The 17,391-nt window shown below is 36.9% G+C and overlaps 1 protein-coding gene across 7 annotated transcripts in view; it reads right to left on the bottom strand.

Moving 5' to 3' along the window:
* Positions 1-6,014: 6,014 nt before the first annotated feature.
* LOC131351772 (protein NLRC5-like) overlaps positions 6,015-17,391 on the bottom strand; it is a 57,146-nt gene continuing 45,769 nt past the window's right edge. For 4 of the 7 annotated variants that reach the window (XM_058387345.1, XM_058387347.1, XM_058387344.1 and 1 more), the window contains 13 exons: positions 17,070-17,243; positions 16,490-16,660; positions 15,395-15,565; positions 15,052-15,225; positions 13,955-14,128; positions 13,483-13,656; positions 13,184-13,357; positions 12,214-12,378; positions 11,958-12,131; positions 11,133-11,309; positions 10,665-10,835; positions 10,291-10,455; positions 6,016-9,624 (listed from right to left, as the gene is read on the bottom strand). In XM_058387345.1, coding sequence (XP_058243328.1) covers positions 9,303-9,624; positions 10,291-10,455; positions 10,665-10,835; positions 11,133-11,309; positions 11,958-12,131; positions 12,214-12,378; positions 13,184-13,357; positions 13,483-13,656; positions 13,955-14,128; positions 15,052-15,225; positions 15,395-15,565; positions 16,490-16,660; positions 17,070-17,243 — 2,386 coding nt within the window. In that variant the 3' untranslated portion in view covers positions 6,016-9,302. Of the gene's footprint in view, positions 9,625-10,290; positions 10,456-10,664; positions 10,836-11,132; positions 11,310-11,957; positions 12,132-12,213; positions 12,379-13,183; positions 13,358-13,482; positions 13,657-13,954; positions 14,129-15,051; positions 15,226-15,394; positions 15,566-16,489; positions 16,661-17,069; positions 17,244-17,391 lie in introns of all 7 variants that reach the window. The other 3 variants (XM_058387350.1, XM_058387349.1, XM_058387348.1) reach the window with 2 other exon arrangements.

Genomic DNA, 17,391 nt, shown 5'->3' on the forward strand with positions numbered 1-17,391 from the left:
GTAATGTAAGGAGCAGTGTGTACAGTAATGTAAGGAGCAGTGTGTACAGTAATGTAAGGAGCAGTGTGTACAGTAATGTATGGAGCAGTGTGTACAGTAATGTAGGGAGCAGTGTGTACAGTAATGTAAGGAGCAGTGTGTACAGTAATGTAGGAAGCAGTGTGTACAGTAATGTAGGAAGCAGTGTGTACAGTAATGTAGGAAGCAGTGTGTACAGTAATGTAAGGAGCAGTGTGTACAGTAATGTAAGGAGCAGTGTGTACAGTAATGTATGGAGCAGTGTGTACAGTAATGTAGGAAGCAGTGTGTACAGTAATGTAGGGAGCAGTGTGTACAGTAATGTATGGAGCAGTGTGTACAGTAATGTATGGAGCAGTGTGTACAGTAATGTAGGGAGCAGTGTGTACAGTAATGTATGGAGCAGTGTGTACAGTAATGTAAGGAGCAGTGTGTACAGTAATGTAGGAAGCAGTGTGTACAGTAATGTAGGGAGCAGTGTGTACAGTAATGTAAGGAGCAGTGTGTACAGTAATGGAGGGAGCAGTGTGTACAGTAATGTATGGTGCAGTGTGTACAGTAATGGAGGGAGCAGTGTGTACAGTAATGTATGGTACAGTGTGTACAGTAATGTATGGTACAGTGTGTACAGTAATGTAAGGAGCAGTGTTTACTAAATGAAGAATATTTCTGTCTCACAGTTTACTGTCCTCTTTATTGGATAACGTCGTGTTAACTGAGCATCTGATTGGTTAGAGGGAATAATATTAATATTCATTATAACAATGATATATTACCACTATGTCTAATTCTTTCTGTAAAACAAACACAAGTCAACTTCCTTTTTGGATAAAACACTCCCAGTTTAAATGTAGACTAAAGACTTATCTCTTTATCCAGGCATACATTTAACACATCCCATAACCTTGTGCTCCAGTACATCTGATTAAATACACATTCAGATGCTGCTAATATTATGAACAGCAGCTAAGCTAATGCTGTTCCATTGTTTTCCTTCTTCTACCCATCCCGAGGCATACAGAGACTGTGCCGTCTCCAGTGGCATCCGGAGATGGACCAGCTCCAGCCGGGTTCTGCTTTGTGAGGATTGGGATATTCAAAGCAGCGCTGTGGACAACAACCTCCTTATTGATTTACATAACACTATACACATGCTGTATCTGCATCACACAATTGTCACCCAAATGAGGATGGGTTTCCTTTTGAGTCTGGTTCCTCTCAAGGTTTCTTCCTCTTACCATCTAAGGGAGTTTTTCCTTGCCACAGTCGCCTCAGTCACCTCAGGCTTGCTCACTTGGGATAACATCTAGGACTGTCTGTCTGTTTGTCTGTTTATGTTTGTTGTTTTCTTATGTCGTTTCTCATGTAAAGCTGCTTTGAGACAATGCTCTTTGTTAAAAGCGCTATACAAATAAATTGAATTGAACTGACACACACACACACACAGCACTAAGTTTAGAAATGTCAGTGTGTCTCAATCATTTTGACTGATAAAACCATTTATTTCAGTCAGAGTGAAGTCAGGAGCCTCTGCAGATAAGAGAACTAGAATTATGCTTTAATTTCCTCTAGAAGTTTTATACAGGCTTTTATTATTTAATAAATAAATGTGACTGTGAATTTATGGGAAATGGGAGAGACGTAGTTTCAAATTCACCTCAGTAGTACTTTCAGCAGTGTGTGAATCAGATGTGGAAATGATTATTATTGATAACTAACAGTTAGCTACAGCTTAGTTTTCTCCTGGAGTTACAGTTGGTTCAGGGTTTGATATAAAACTCTGTCAGTACAATTCACTCAAATCCATGATTGTGACGACTGACTTCAGTCCCGTGTTGTAACAAGTGTTTTCTTTAACACAGATCTGAAATCGGTGGTCAGAGTCATGTGTTTCTATGGCTGTGGTCATCCTCTATATCATGTAAAATATAGGAGACAATTTTCAACAAATAGTAAAAACTTTCACATGTTCATTTAATCATTAATTGCACTGCTACAGGTGTATCAGAAAAACAAAACTGGAATGAAATAGCCTATAGGTTTATTAATAGGTTCATTCATTTGTTTAGTGTGGTGTTGACATGCAGGACAATTTTGAAATGTGACACACAGCATTGAACCCGCTTGTGGACCTGCTCTATCCACCTGCAGAACAGATCTTTACACATTTCCTGATGTTGTCAGTAATGAAACTCATTGTGTGTGATTTACTTCACACAACATCGAGGTTTACTGATATTCTGTATAAAGTGTATGTCATGGCCACCAGGGACAATTCCAAGGTTAAGTTCCAGAGGGATGTTCAGGACTTCACTGAGACATTTCTGAACCCAGCAGTACAGGACCAGCCACCCGAGTTCTTCCCGGTTCACCGCATGGACAGAACAATGGACTCGGGGAAGTCAAGAGGAGGTGGAGTGAGTGTGATGGTAAACAGCAGCTGGTGCAACAACACGAGCAGTTTTCCTCTTTCACACTCTTCCTCACCCAACCTGGATCTCCTGACCATCAAATGTCACCTTTTGTCACCAGATGTTACCTCAGTCCCAGTCAATGCACTTTATATTCCACCTCAGGCGAACATAGACACTGCCTTATGTGAACTAAATGACTGTACACCAGACTCAACATCATGATACTGTGCTCATTGTGGTGGGGGACTTTAAACAGCACCACCCTCAAATGCACAATACCAAACTTCACCAGCACATCACCTGCCCTACCAGAGGGGTGAAAGGACCCTGGACCACTGCTACACTCCGTTTAAAGACAGCTATAAAGCACATCTTGTCCAACATTTGGGAAATCAGACAATGTGACACAGTGCCTCATACATTTTTTTTGTTTTGTATTGAATATTATTTAAATTAGCACCATATTGTTTAATTTCTATAAATTGTTCAGAATTTAGCTTAGCTTCAGCTCATTTCCTCATATGAATGTGAGATTTACTGAGCAAAATAAAAAGCTGTGTAAGAAAGTAGTACTTTTTGAATCAATGGTATGTGTCATCATCCAGTTCAGTTTGTGTTTCTGTTCCAAACAACCTGGAAATGAAGTTAGAAACATCCGTCCAAAATATTCTGTAATAAACAGTGAAGGAAAAGACGAGTCTCAGATTCTCTCACACAAATTCACAAGAGTTCTCCAGATCCAGTTTGAAACCTTCACATAATTCCTTAACAGGGTAAAAATTCTGTGGAATATTTTAAAGGACACCTCCCTAACTTTATTGTTAATAATGAACTTATTTGTTATTAACCATACTTTACTCACTTAGTGTTTTCATATTTAAATGACCAGAACACTGTGGAGCAGGCAGATCATTTGTATTATTTCTATTACTTCATTTATCTTTTAAAATATTAATATCAATATCAGATCACTCCAAGGGATAGGCTGCTGGTCTACAGTAAGAGAGAAGCTTCCAGAATTTCCTAACAGTGAAACACTTTGACTTGGGATTGTGTCAGTGATAATAGCAGAGTCTTTTAGTTTCACAGGAATCTTACAGTTTTTGAGGAATTCTGAGTAAAATTAAACCCTGCTCATTAATCCACTTTCATACCGTGTCTGATTAAAGATTGACTTTTATATACAAGATATCTTTATTATTCCATACAAAATACTGGTGAAAAGTTGTGCTTGTAGACTGATTGCCAAGCCAGCAATGCCTGTTTATGGAAGTTATCCAGTTTAACTGGGATTTCTCTCAGTAGAAAGTTATATTTTAAGAGAAAATGAATGCAGTATGCTGCCCAGAGTTAAATAGAAAACTGGGGGAAATGTTCCATATACTGGTCACCAGGAACATGGTCAAATACAAGGCTGTGACCTACAGAGTGCACAAAGCAGTAATGGAGGCCAAGTTTCTGTTTGGTTGGCGTTTGTTTTTGTTTCTTTTCAAACTCATACAAAATATAGAAAAATATAATTGATCTTAATCAATAGCTGTCATTTGAGGTGAATATAATTATTACACACTATCAAATCGGTACATTTGTAGAAATGCACATTTTATAACAATAACAACAGTGACAAGAATGACTGAACGAATCAGTGAAGGAATCTGAACGGATCTTTCTGCTAAACAGAATCAAAAGATTGGAGTCAGTTGGATGAATGGAGAGACTAATGTAAACTGATCAATAGCGTCATCTACTGTTTTGGAAGAGGAATTTGTTAAGTTGCATTTCTGAGTAAATCAAGACGTTGAAAAGTGTGGTTGTTACCACAGAAATATCATCTTAGGAATAAATTAGGATTAAAGAAGCTTCTTATAAGCTCATTCACAAATTTTATCCAGCAATTCATTATTTACAAAAATGTAAAAAAGGAATAAATGTAAATTGTATTTTTCGTAATGAATATGAGGAAACTGCCTTGCACTTATTTTGGCATTGTACATACTCAGTTACACTATGGTGTAAGGTCCAAAAATTTATTAATAAAAATATTCAGTGTTTAAGACCTTGTTCACTCTTATGGGAAAATGTACTTTGCTTTACTGACTATCCTGACCAAGAGGAACAGTACTTTTACTTCATTAATTTACTTATTCTACTGACCAAATTTTACATTCATAAGTGTAAATCTACTAATAAAAAAAACAATTTTATGGTTTTGTTGACTGAAATATGTATTAATATTGACAGTATTCGATGAATTTTACAATATATTATTTGATTGTATATATGCATACATGTTTATATGTATATATCTTGTATTTATGTTTATACTTCCCTCCCCCTGGCAACTGTTTGTTTCTTGTAATTTGTTTGTTGTTGTTTTTTCTCTTTTCCTTTACTTTTTTAATATTGTTTCTTGAGAACATATTGTATGTTATTGTTCTTTGAGTGAGTGAATGAATGAATGAATGAATGAATGAATGAATCAATAAATCAATCAATCAATCAATCAATCAATCAATCAATCAATAAAGATGTTGGCGTAAAAACATGAGAGCTATTTATTTGGCTTCACACTGGATTTTACATTTGTTTAAAGACCGATTGTGTCTAAAATAGTGTTTATGAGTATTTTGACCGCAGTGTTTATAAATGTAATCTGTTTTATGCGGCTTCGTCCCAAACCGCACTGCGCTTCAACTGACGATTCGATTCTTTAATCTCTCTCCTGATAACACATAAAACAAATGTTACAGAAAGATTCGTCTTTTTCTGTCAAAGCAAAAGTGCAACGCATTAAGCACATGCTTCAAGTGCATTGATGAGACATCAAAATTAATCACAGCCTCAATTAAAATGAAAACATGAAAATAATGAAATATACATGAAAAATAAAGCTAGATATGTGATTTAAACAGGAAAAATAACTTTTAAAGTGACTTTTAAAGTAAAGATGGCATTAAATTAAAAAGAGCTCAACAAAAACCCACCTCTCCCATTTGGAGACAATATGGAAAGGGAAGAGGAGGGGCAAGGACAGGAAATTAAGATTAATGTTGCCATAGAAATTTAAGGGGGAAGGCACACACACACACACAGATAGGCGCATCAGGTATACGTCACCAACATATTTGTGTAATTCTACATGTGAAATGAATATATAACTTTCCATACCTGTTACACTAGCATCTTCCACAGATACTAATATCACGCTGTTGTTGTACCGATTTTATTCTGATCTATTTTTTTCAACTCTTTTTATTAACCAATTTTAATAAGTGTGAAGATAACAAGAGACATATATAATAAAGGTACAGCTGTATGTCTACCCAGGTCCCATATTCCACCCACCCTCCCCGTTGCAGGCCATCCCCCAATGGACAAAGACATGCAGACATACACTCACAACATTCACATACACACATCCAGGATTAGTACTTAAAATAATGATGAATATGAAAATAGTTCTATGAAGCAAGATATATATATATATATATATATATATATATATATATATATATATATATATATATATATATATATATAAATAAATAAATAAATAAATAAAAATAAAAAAATAAAGGGGGGGAAGGGGGGCAAATTAAAACCTTCCCTAACCTTCCTCTAAGTCTTGGGGATGCTCAGGTGAGGTAGTAATTTCCAGAAAGGGGTCCCATGTCTTATGGAACTTCCCTACAGAGCTCTTGAGAGAAAATCTAAGCTTCTCAAGTTGTACGTTGTAGAGAACCTTCTTGACCCAGTGTTTAAGTGATGGGGGATGGATGAGCTTCCAATGGAGCAAAATTAGTTTTCAGGCTAGCAGGGTGGTAAATGCCAGTTTCGCTGCTCTGGGTAGATCTGTATTGAGGGAGATACCAAATATTACAGATAATGGATTGGGGACAATAATGTGTTAATAGGCCCTGCTTAGAGTATCAAAAATGTGTGTCCAGAAAGATGTTAATTTTGGGCACGACCAGAATGTGTGGACATGATTAGCTAGAGTTAAACTGCACCTGTTACAGGCTTCATTAACAGAGGGAAAGATTCTAGCCAGTCTTGCATTGATGTAGTGGATTCTATAAAGAACCTTACACTGGATCATATATTCATACATATGGAAAATGAGTGTACTAAAGATAGCATTGTCTCCCATTCATTTTCTTCAAATTTAATGTTAAGACCGTCCTCCCATGCAGCTCTAACTGCTTGTGAGGAGGCTGACCACATAAGACCATACAAAACTGAAAAAGATCTCTTTGTGGCAGTGCCGACTGTCAGTAGACTTTCTGTTAGATTTTCAGGGGGGCGATTTGGGAAATGGGGAAACTGCTTCTTTTTGTAGTCTCTGATCTGAAAGAAACAAAGCAGCTGGTGACTCAGAAGGTTATATTTGGCTGAGAGTTAAATACCCTCAGTGTACAAATCGCTTATCTTGGAGATACTGTTGGCCTGCCAGATCTTGAATGCTGGGTCACATTTGGAGGGTTCAAAACTGCAGTTTCTATTAATTGGAGCTAAAATAGAGGGACCTCAAAGACCAAAGTTGTTCCTAATCTGACTCCAGATCTTCAGAGACACAGAGACCACTGGGCAGCTACTTAGGTGTGAGAGTGAGAGTGGCAGCTGCGAAAACAGTACGGAGGAGAGAGAAAATGGGGACAAGTCTCTTTTCAAACACACCCACATAGGCAGAGGCTCCTGCTCTTCCATCCACCATAGGAGTTTTTGGACGTTGGCTGACCAATAGTAAGTCTAATATGTCTAAAGTAAGAAAGCACCAGCTTTATCACCAAATTCATAAAAGCGCTGTCTGGATTTAAGCATTAATGTTTTAACCTTGTTGATAGAAGCTAGGTTAAACTCTGTCTGCAATCTGAGACGTTCTCTGTAGAGAGAGGGGTCTGAACTAGCAGCGTAGTCGTCAACAACTTTATGAAGTTTATCAATATGTGAGTTTCAGCCCTCTTCATGTGAGAGATAAAAGAGATAAGCTGACCCCTAATAAAGGCTTTCAATGCCTCCCAAAGAGTTCCCCTACTCACCTCGGGCAGATTGTTCAGTTCAAAAAACAATGCAATTTGGGAGTGTAAAAACTGCTTGTAGTTGTCTTCTGCCAATAAGGCTGAATTAAACCTCCATAATTTTAAGGGGCTGGGCCATGTAACTAAATTTAGATCAAGTGAGGTTGGGGCGTGGTCCGATATTGCGATGTTGTGGTAGTCTGCAGTGAGAACTTTGGAAAGCAGTCTCATATCAAGGAGGAAGAAATCTATGCGAGAGTAACTATGGTGAACATGAGAGAAGAAGGAATAAGCTTTGGTTGTAGGAAACCTATGCCTCCATGGGTCTGTGAGGCCACATTGGTAGGCCATAGTGTGTAAGGTCTTAGCTGAGTTGGGTCCTGAAAGAAATTATAGTCACCGCCCATAATTATGAAATGGTTCTCTAAATTGGAAAAGACATGAATAGCTTTATCACAAATAGGCCATTATCCCAATTGGGGCCATAAACACAATTCAGTGGAATGGGAATGTTTTTAAGTGTCCCAGAAACTATTACATATCATCCCTCCAGATCAGAGCACTTGTTTACTATAAAGGGGAGGTTTTTATTAATTAAAATGTCAGCACCTCTAGCTTTACTGCTAAATTTGGAGTGGAAAATCTGTCCAACCCAGCCTGTCTTAAGCCATGCTATCTCTCTATTACAAAGGTGAGTTTCTTGAATGAAGTATATATCTCCCTTAAGATGTTGCAAATGGGCCATAATCCTTACCCCTTTCATTGTGTTAACGTTCCATTAAATTACCCTAACTGCACAGTTTGTACTAGACATACCTTATTATATTTAGTGAGATAAGGCACCTGGTTGGGAAGGAGGAGGAAGGGAGGGGAAAAAAAAAAACGAAAAGGGGGGGGGGGGCACATACTCATGCAGAACCACATACATGTACACACACAGATAGAAACAGGCATGAACTTCTCATATACATAAACAAACATTAACATACACTGAAGGGTGAACTCTCGGTACCGGTCCCAAACCCGGAAAAAAACGGGAGGGTTGTGTCAGGGAGAAGCCGAAGGACAACAACAGTAAAATAATGAACTAAATCGTTGTGCTAATATATTTCTCCCTTAATCATGCAGTGAAATGAGCAGAGACAAGAGTCTGACTGGACTTTATTCAGGTACATTACACTTCTCATTCATCTCATTCAGATCAATTTATTATTATTTATGTTTATTTGTTGTTATGATCTGTAAAATGTATTGCAAGGTTTTTCTTGATATCATTTTGAACAGTAGATTATAAAAGTAATGTTTTAATGCTCATCATTCAGACTGCAGCACGGAAGGACAAAACATTTTACAGCACAAAGAAATTTGAAGCAAAAATACTGATCCAGATCCAGATCTCACTGCTCTTTTTATGTTCAATTTCTATTTGGAACCAGTTTACTCCTTTCCATCAGCTTGGTGTCTGTCAGTAGAGTGTCTATGGCTGTACAGTGAAATAAAACAATATTTTATTTCATAAATATCTCAGTATTTTAGTTTGGGGTTAAACTTTTAGTTTATAAGAGTTGTAAGTTATTCAGCAGGTTGTGCTGTTTTGCTTTCTATTTAATAGTTTCTGCAGTATGGTATAATCCATGTACCCTGTACACTTGTACTACATAATAAACTCCTGAAGGAATCCCTTATCTGTACAGCTGAAGTTCCTCATTTAATTTAGTTCAGGTTTGGTCTTATTTATATTTGAGAATTACAGTTTAGTTTTCTAGTAGGATTAGAGTGTCCCTGTCTGCTGAGGCGTCTTCTGTCCTTCATCACTGAGTTAGATTAAATTGGTGTCATTATCTAGTACCTTTTATGAGGTTTTAGGGTTTTTTTGTGTCCTTTTCTTGTTTCTTTGGTTCGTTACTTGTGTTTGTGACATGTGTCCTACTGTACTGTCCTCTGATGTTATATGAACTGAAGTCTCTGGACTTCTGAGGTCAGTGTCTGTCCTACAGCTGTCCAAATCCACACTGCTTTCTCCCCGCTGTGTGTCTTTCTTTTCTCCATCTTTTTCTTTAGTCTTTACTGTAGAGGAGTCAGGTTCTGAAATCGGCTGTTTATTAGACTTTCCAAAAGGCCACATATTTCGCAAGCCAGTTTTCATTGTTTGTAACCATGTCTCCCCATCATACCTGTAATAAAAATACAGAAGTCAGTGGGTTTATCATTTAGTCACTGTCTTTATCATTTAGTAGATTTGTGGTAAACTGCTGTGATTTTCTTCTGTGTAAAGGATGTAAAGATGAAGTAAATGTAAATAATCAGAAGGTCCAACACTGTAAACTGTATTATTGCTCTTACACTGGAGCTTTATCTGTTTTCTCTTTAATTATCAGCTCAATAAAATATTCAAAATATTCTACATTTAGTGTAACTACATAAACACTCCACTAAATATGAGAGAAAAGTAGAATAAATAGGAATAAACAGATAGATCCCTTTCTTTTCTGTGAGAGTGAGTTAGTTAGGATGATGTTGGACTAGAGGCAGCTGTCCTACTGAAATGAAAATAAAACTGCAGAGGTATTTCTGAGTAGAACAGTAACAGATCAACTCAAAGACAACTTCCATCAGATCAGAGCTACAGAGCTAGTTATTAGCATGCAGTGATGAATTATAGTTTAGCTTTAGTTCTGATACTGAATTCTGAAAGTTTCTCTGTTCTTCTGTCAGGAAGATTGTTATTGTTCCATGCTGCTGGTTTGTCCAGATCCATTACTCTGACATGAGACTCTTACACTTACATGATCTTCTACAGAAAATACACATTCAGTACTGTGTGTGATAACTTTACTTACTCCAGCTGTCCTCCTGAACCTTTCAGTATCTCAAAGAGCTGCTCTACTGCTGAATCTTTTAGTTTATTCTCTCTCAGATCCAGCTGTTTCAGATGTGAGGAGTTTGACCTCAGAGCTCCAGTCAGAGCAGCAGCACCTCCATCTGTTATTCCGCACTTCTTTAACCTGCAGACAGGGAGATGATGATGTAGGTGTGAACATTAAGAATGAGCTTCATCAACTCATAGTTAATGAAACACAAACACAGACATTACATTAATATAGAGATGAAGATCTGCTCAGTTTTGTTAGTGTGTATCAGGAAAGATCTGATTCTCAGAAAACAAACTATAAAGATTGTGATTTCAGTTCAGTTTCATCACTGAGTTACTCACAGCAGTTTCTCCAGTTTACACTCGTGTTTCTTCAGTAGATCACAGAGCTTCTCCACTCCTGAGTCTCCCAGTTCACACTCACTCAGATCCAGCTCTCTGATGTGTGATGGATTTGTACAGAGAGCTGAAGACAAATCAGCACAGGATTTCCCTCTTACACTCTTACATAGTCTGAAGAGGGAGAAATGAGAAAAGATATTTAGCCTTTTATTAAGGTGAACTCAACATTGCTGCAATATCATGGTAATTGTGTGAGAAATAAACCACTGTGTTACTTATAGAGTAAAATAATGAGTGATAAGTTGGTGTGATGATGTGATGAAGTTATTGCCATCAGCATGAACTTGATTAGTTTCCTATAACAGCACATCTTTTTTTTGTGCAATAACAGTTTTTTAATAACCTGATCAATAAAAATCAATAACCTGAATGATCGTTTAATTCAATTATAAAGTCATTATTACTCACTTTAGTGTCTGCAGTTTACATTCAGGATTCTTCAGGAAATCACACAGATTTCTCAGTCCAGACTCTCCTGGTTTATTCCAGTTCAGATTCAGATCTCTCAGGTGTGAAGGGTTTAAAACCAGAGCAGAAATCACATGTGAACAGTCTTCATCTGTCATACTGTCTCCTTTATACAACCTGGAGAGAGAGAGAGAGAGAGAGAGACAGAGAGAGAGAGAGAGAGGGGGAGAGGCAGGTATTAGACTGTACCACTTTCATACACAATGCCCTGGACATATGTGACATGGTGTATAACGTTTGTGTTCAGAATATTTCTGCCAGTTGATTTATTGTAAATTATTTTTGTACAGGTTTACGTGTCACAGCAGGTCAGGAGCATTATATGGTGAATAGATCTAAAAGCGCTGAAAGATAAACTAAAGTCATGTGAATGACATTTATTCCACAGCTGACTCGTTTATTCTTATTTTGTTATGAACAAATAATTGCAAATAATGAAATCTATAAAATAATTCAGTCAGCTGTATTTAATTAGAGTCTGTGTGAATTATAGCTGTAAAGGTGTGGAGTAATATATAAGTGCTGTGACATTTAGTGAATATCTACAGAACTGGGTTATAAGAAATGGAATATTAAAGTCTGTGCTTTATGTAAAGTAAAGTTTTCCTCAAAGAGGCAGTGACTCGGCAGGATGTAAAGTGAGTGCAGTTCATTGTGTCAGAGGTTTTCAGTACAGACAGTCAGCATGGCTACAGTCGTTCCTGACAAAATAATAGAAACTGAGTGAAAGAGAAATAAGTCTGTGTGTTTCTAGCTGTTTCTTACCTAAGTTTCTGCAGTCTGTAATGTGGATCCTGCAGCAGAGCTGAAAGCTGCTTCACTTTCACGTCTCTTGGTGTTTTGTTGTTCAGATCCAGCTCCGTGTGCAGTAAGGGGTTTTTACTGAACATTTTAGTAAGACACGTGTAGGCTTCCTCTGCATCAGGACTCTTCCACAACCTGTAGAGGTTTGAAGAAAAAAGTTATTTGAAGAGAATTTATTTATGTTTAATGTGATGAAATTTGCATGTAGAAGAATCACCTCAGTGTCAGTTTGTGATTTTTGTGGTCAGTAAGTCGTTTCACTCCTGATGCTCCAGGATCGTTCCCTCTGAGATCCAGCTCTCTCAGGTGTGATGAGGAATTCAGTCTCAGAGCTTCAGCCAGATCAATGTATCCTGTCTCTGTTATACTGCAGTCTGAAAGTCTACACAAACATACAGCTTTATTATTGTTTATGTAGGAAAGGTCTGGAATCTTAACAAAAATTGGGAGTAAAAAATGTGGCAACTTTTGATGTAAAACTATTTTTACTGTTTTTGTCTGGACACGTTCTGAATTTTCAATTTGTAATGTCTGGAATTTTCTGAACTAGTAAACAGACATCATAAAGTCAGTAGAGATAACTGGACCGTAGCAGTAAATAGAAATTATTGTCCAAATTATATATTTCTCCATTCTGTCTGACACGCCCATTCAAATTCAATCTGCTTTCCAAGTTTTTCCAAGTTTTGCTATGTCTTCAAGTCACCTTTAGCTCATTCCCAAGTGTTTTTTTTCTGTTACATCACAGACATTTAATGTTGTCAAAACAGGTTAGTTAGTTTCTGTTCTTACTTATATTATAGCAGTTATAAACAGTTGTTTATGCAGCTTACACTAAGAATGTTTATACTATAAAGTCTTAAAGTTGCTAACACTGGAGACTCCTTCCATAAATGTTGTAGACTACTGAGGATGCACAGATGACTTTATGAAAATAGATACAAGACTGTTTACAGTCATTTATATTCTTATCCCTTTTCCCTTCTGAGCGGCCTTAGGGACATTTGTCTGTGTTATTTTAAAATGTTAAAGATTATTTGACGGACTAGCTTGATTTTCTGTTTAGCATATGGATAATAAGATCATTTCTAAACTGCCCATGACTGTGTACTGTTTAAAATCCACAGTTACCGCAACAGTTTGTGTAGTTTGTGTGGATTATGAATGAAGTGTGTATTAGACGTTACCTCAGAGTCTCCAGTTTACAGAGTTTATTCTTCAGTTCCTCAGAGAGCAGCTTCACTCCTGAATCCTGAATCCTGTTCTTACTCAGATTCAGCTCCTTCAGGGTGGAGTGTTCTGATCTGAGAGCTGTGAGCAGAGCTGAACATCCTTTCTCTGTCAGATTACACTCACTGAGCCTGAAAGCACAAGTAATCACAGTTAACTCAGGATTTATAAGTAGAAAATATCACATTTATATCCCATTGTCTGTGCTTGGTGTGTAATTAAAGTTTCTAGATTAATATAGAATTCACTTCCTTACTGAAGTGTTTCAGGTCTGCAGTGTGGATCCTTCAGTAAAACAGAGAGCTGCTCTACTCCTGAGTCTCCTTTTATTTTCCCACTCAGATTCAGATCCGTCTGCAGTATCGGGTTTATACCCAGAACTTCAGTCAGATGATCAGAAGCTTTCTGTGCATCAGGACTTTTCAACACCCTGTAGAGAGAAAGAACAGAGAAACGCTAACATTAATTATATATACAACTATGTAGTGCTAGGTTTTTCAGTAACTGTTTGCTCCATAGAGGAAAACTAGTTTTAATCATTTCTTTATTATTAATTTCTTCATCATAATTCTTTATTTTTGTTTTTCTTCCTTTGTACAAAATATGGATCATATTAAGTAATTGTTGAAAATTGTAAAGCATTGTAAGTGTGACAAAAAGGGTCATAGAAACTTTACTAATTTCTTATAACTAAGGCTGTATTTACATGTACAGGGGAAAGTTCTCACCTCAGTGTCTTCAGTTTACATCTTCTATCATTCATTAAATTCCTAAGCTCCATCAGTCCAGATGCTCCAGGGTCGTTCCCTCTGAGGTCCAGCTCTGTCAGTGATGAGTGGATTGAGTTCAGAGCTTTAACCAGAGCAGTGTATCCTTTCTCTGTTATATTACAGTCTGAAAGTCTGGAGAAGGGGAAAAATAATAAATCAGCATCAGGAAATGTTACTAATGCTTATAACCTCCTTAACTTGTTTGTGAGAATGTTCTTTATTTACCTAACAAGGTACATAAACTCAACTGTAAATTATGTAACCCTGACTGGGCCTGTAACATTAATTTTGTTATTGACGTCCCCTCATTGGGACTAAACCTCATCCTCAGTCACCCTCAAAACAAGCAGTCTGGACAACACATGCCTGCCACATGATATCACTCAACCCAGCCAAAGCAGCTCCTCGTCACTGTCAGAGGACTTTGGCAATGAAAAGCCAGTCCTGGTTCATCTCAAGCAATTTGCAGAGAAACAACAGTATAACTGGTCAGGTGTGTGTTATAGTAATGCATGCACAATTAATAGCTTTTGGTCATGGGGTCAATCTAACTTAGAATATTCTAATTTAACTTGTATTCACTGTAAAACTGCTAAAGTGGGGTATGTAATATGTTTCTATCTGATGGTCTAAGATATTTATACCTATCATAGTAATCAATGAGTCGAGTTTTCAAACAGGCTATTTTGTGTTTATTTTATGTCTAAGATTATTTAATCCTCTGCTATCTGTATGTTTCTCTGTAGATTTGATTTTTATGTTGTAGTAGTTACATGTTTGTTTATAGCCTGATAAATATATTTATTCTAGTGTGGAATATATTGCATTTCATTATCGCCTCCCTTTCAGTATTTCATATACCCCATCTTTAGTGCTCCACTAGAACTGGCTCTGGTAACATATGTTCTCTGTTAATATGTTCATTATTAGAGTGATTGTTATTGGGAAATTCACCCCTGAATGAGTTTCTGACTCTCTTCCTTCAGGCTAATTATAAACTTATAGAGAAGTAGAAATGTCACTGATCTAGTAATGTATCCTGTTAAATAACTTACATGAGCTTCTGGAGTTTACAGGATGAATTCTTTAGTAGAGTAGAGATCTTATCCATTACTGAATTTCCCAGTGTGTTCTCACTCAGGTCCAGTTCTGTCAGGTGTGAAGGGTTTGAAGTAAGAGCTGATATCAGATCAGTACAGCCTCTGTGTGTAATACTGCTCTTATTCAGCCTGCAGACAGAGAACACAGCTGAGAGAATGTCTTTAAACAATTCACAAGATCAACCATCAAAAATAACTCCAATGTACCAGAAATACTGGAGTGATAATGTGTACAGTGGAATATCTTTAAAGATTTAATGTGAACACAAACAAAAGCACCAGGTGAGGAATCACACACCTGAGTTTCTCAGGTCTACACTGTGGATCCTTCAGTAGAACAGAGAGCTGCTTCACTCCTGAGTCTCCAGATATTTTCCCACTCAGATCCAGTTCTCTCTGCAGTAAGGGGTTTGTACCCAGAATCTTAGTCAGATAATCACAGGCCTTTTCTGCTTCAGGACTCAAAATTCTAGAGAGAAAACACATTTTATTACAGTATTGATACCAGAGCTCTGAGTGTGGAGGATTTCCCCGATAGATCCTGCTGTTAAATTACCTGAACCAACACAGACATGACAACAGCTGGATTTTTTTTCTCTGTTAATATTTAAGTCTAATTTATTATTAATTTAATCTTCTCAAAATTTAAAAGAAATTAATCTTTCCAGAAAAAACATAAGGTCAAGTATTATTTTATATTTGCTATAACATATTTTGTTACATTAGCATTTACAATCTGGAATTTTTTTTAGCTTGCTTTCTACTTTTGCAGCTTACAATCTATTAAAAGCTTTTCTGTGTTTTTTGTGAACTTGTCCTGGTTTTGTTCTTTTGTTGATCAGTCAGATGGACTCTTTGTCATTTTAACCCTCACTCTTTAGTTGTGTTTTGTTGTGTTCTAATCAACTCTGTCCTTCCATTCTACCCCTCAGTCCTGTGTGTCTTGTTAAACTGTAGTTTTCAGAAGTTATTATATTTTATGTACAGGGATTAGATTTAAAAGCATCATGGTTTTATACTGTCTTTAGTTTATGCTAAATTACTAAAGTGTACAGAACTGTAATATGTTAGTATGGATGAGGATGCCTCCACTAGCAGCAAGTCTACTTTGTGTTCTACTTTGTGAAACCCTTCAAATATACTTCAAGAAAGCTGCTGAAGGAAACCAAATCTGACATTCGACCTTGTTGTGACCTTGACCATGTTTAGATTAATTCCAAAATCTAATCATTCATCTGCTGGTTATGATGATACCATGTACATAAATCCTACAAACATTCAGACACTCACACATGAGATACGCTTATTATTTGAAGCATAAAGAATAAAATATAAAAGTAAAAAATATTCCTAGAGTTGTAAAAAATTACATTTATATAAATCAAAAACTCACCTCACAATCAATTTAGAGTTTGGATTCCCAAGAAAATATCTAAAAATGTTCCATCCTGACATCCTGTAGTTTCCTCTGAGATCCAGCTCTTTCAGAGATGATGAGGAGTTTGATTCCAGAGTTTTAGCCAGATCACCACATTGTGTTTGTGTGAGACTACAGTTATTTAGTCTGAAAGAAAATGTTAATAAAGGACATTTCACAGTGAGACAGAGACATGACAGTGACAGTACAGCATCACTGAAGGGTTTGGGATTAATAGTCATTTCAGTTCAGGACAGAAGACAAGAGTTAGAGCCATTATTTAAGAGAAACACAGGTACTGTCACATTTCACATCAGATCCTATAATTACATTAATAATAATAAAAGAAATAATGAAGTAAGCTATGATACAGAGATTACCTGTTTATAATTAAAGGATTTAGATTAACTTTTTATTAGTTTATTTCCCTTTAGGAGACTTACGCCAGATAAGCAATTTTAATTCAGTATAATTCAATAAGATCTTCTATTGTAAATTCAAAATCTATTCCAGGCATTTTTACATTTTTTTTGAACAAATCCTAAAAATAATTGACCTCAGTGTCTCCAGAGTGCAGTTTGAGTTCTGCAGTAGATCAGAGATCTGCTTCATTCCTGTGTCTCCAATTGTATTGTGACTCAGGTCCAGCTCCTTGAGGTGTGAGGGGTTTGTTCTCAGAGCTGATACAACAGCAGTACAGTCATCTTCAGTGAGACTGCACTTACACAACCTACAGAGAGAGAGAGAGAGAGAGAGAGAGAGAGAGACAGGAGAGAGAGAGAGACAGGAGAGAGAGAGAGAGAGAGAGAGAGAGAGCGAGAGAGAGAGAGAGAGAAAGACAGAGAGAGAGAGCGAGAGAGAGAGAGAGAAAGACAGAG

Source organism: Hemibagrus wyckioides, linkage group LG04 (genome assembly GCF_019097595.1).
Source record: "Hemibagrus wyckioides isolate EC202008001 linkage group LG04, SWU_Hwy_1.0, whole genome shotgun sequence".
Classification (NCBI taxonomy): Eukaryota; Metazoa; Chordata; class Actinopteri; order Siluriformes; family Bagridae; genus Hemibagrus; species Hemibagrus wyckioides.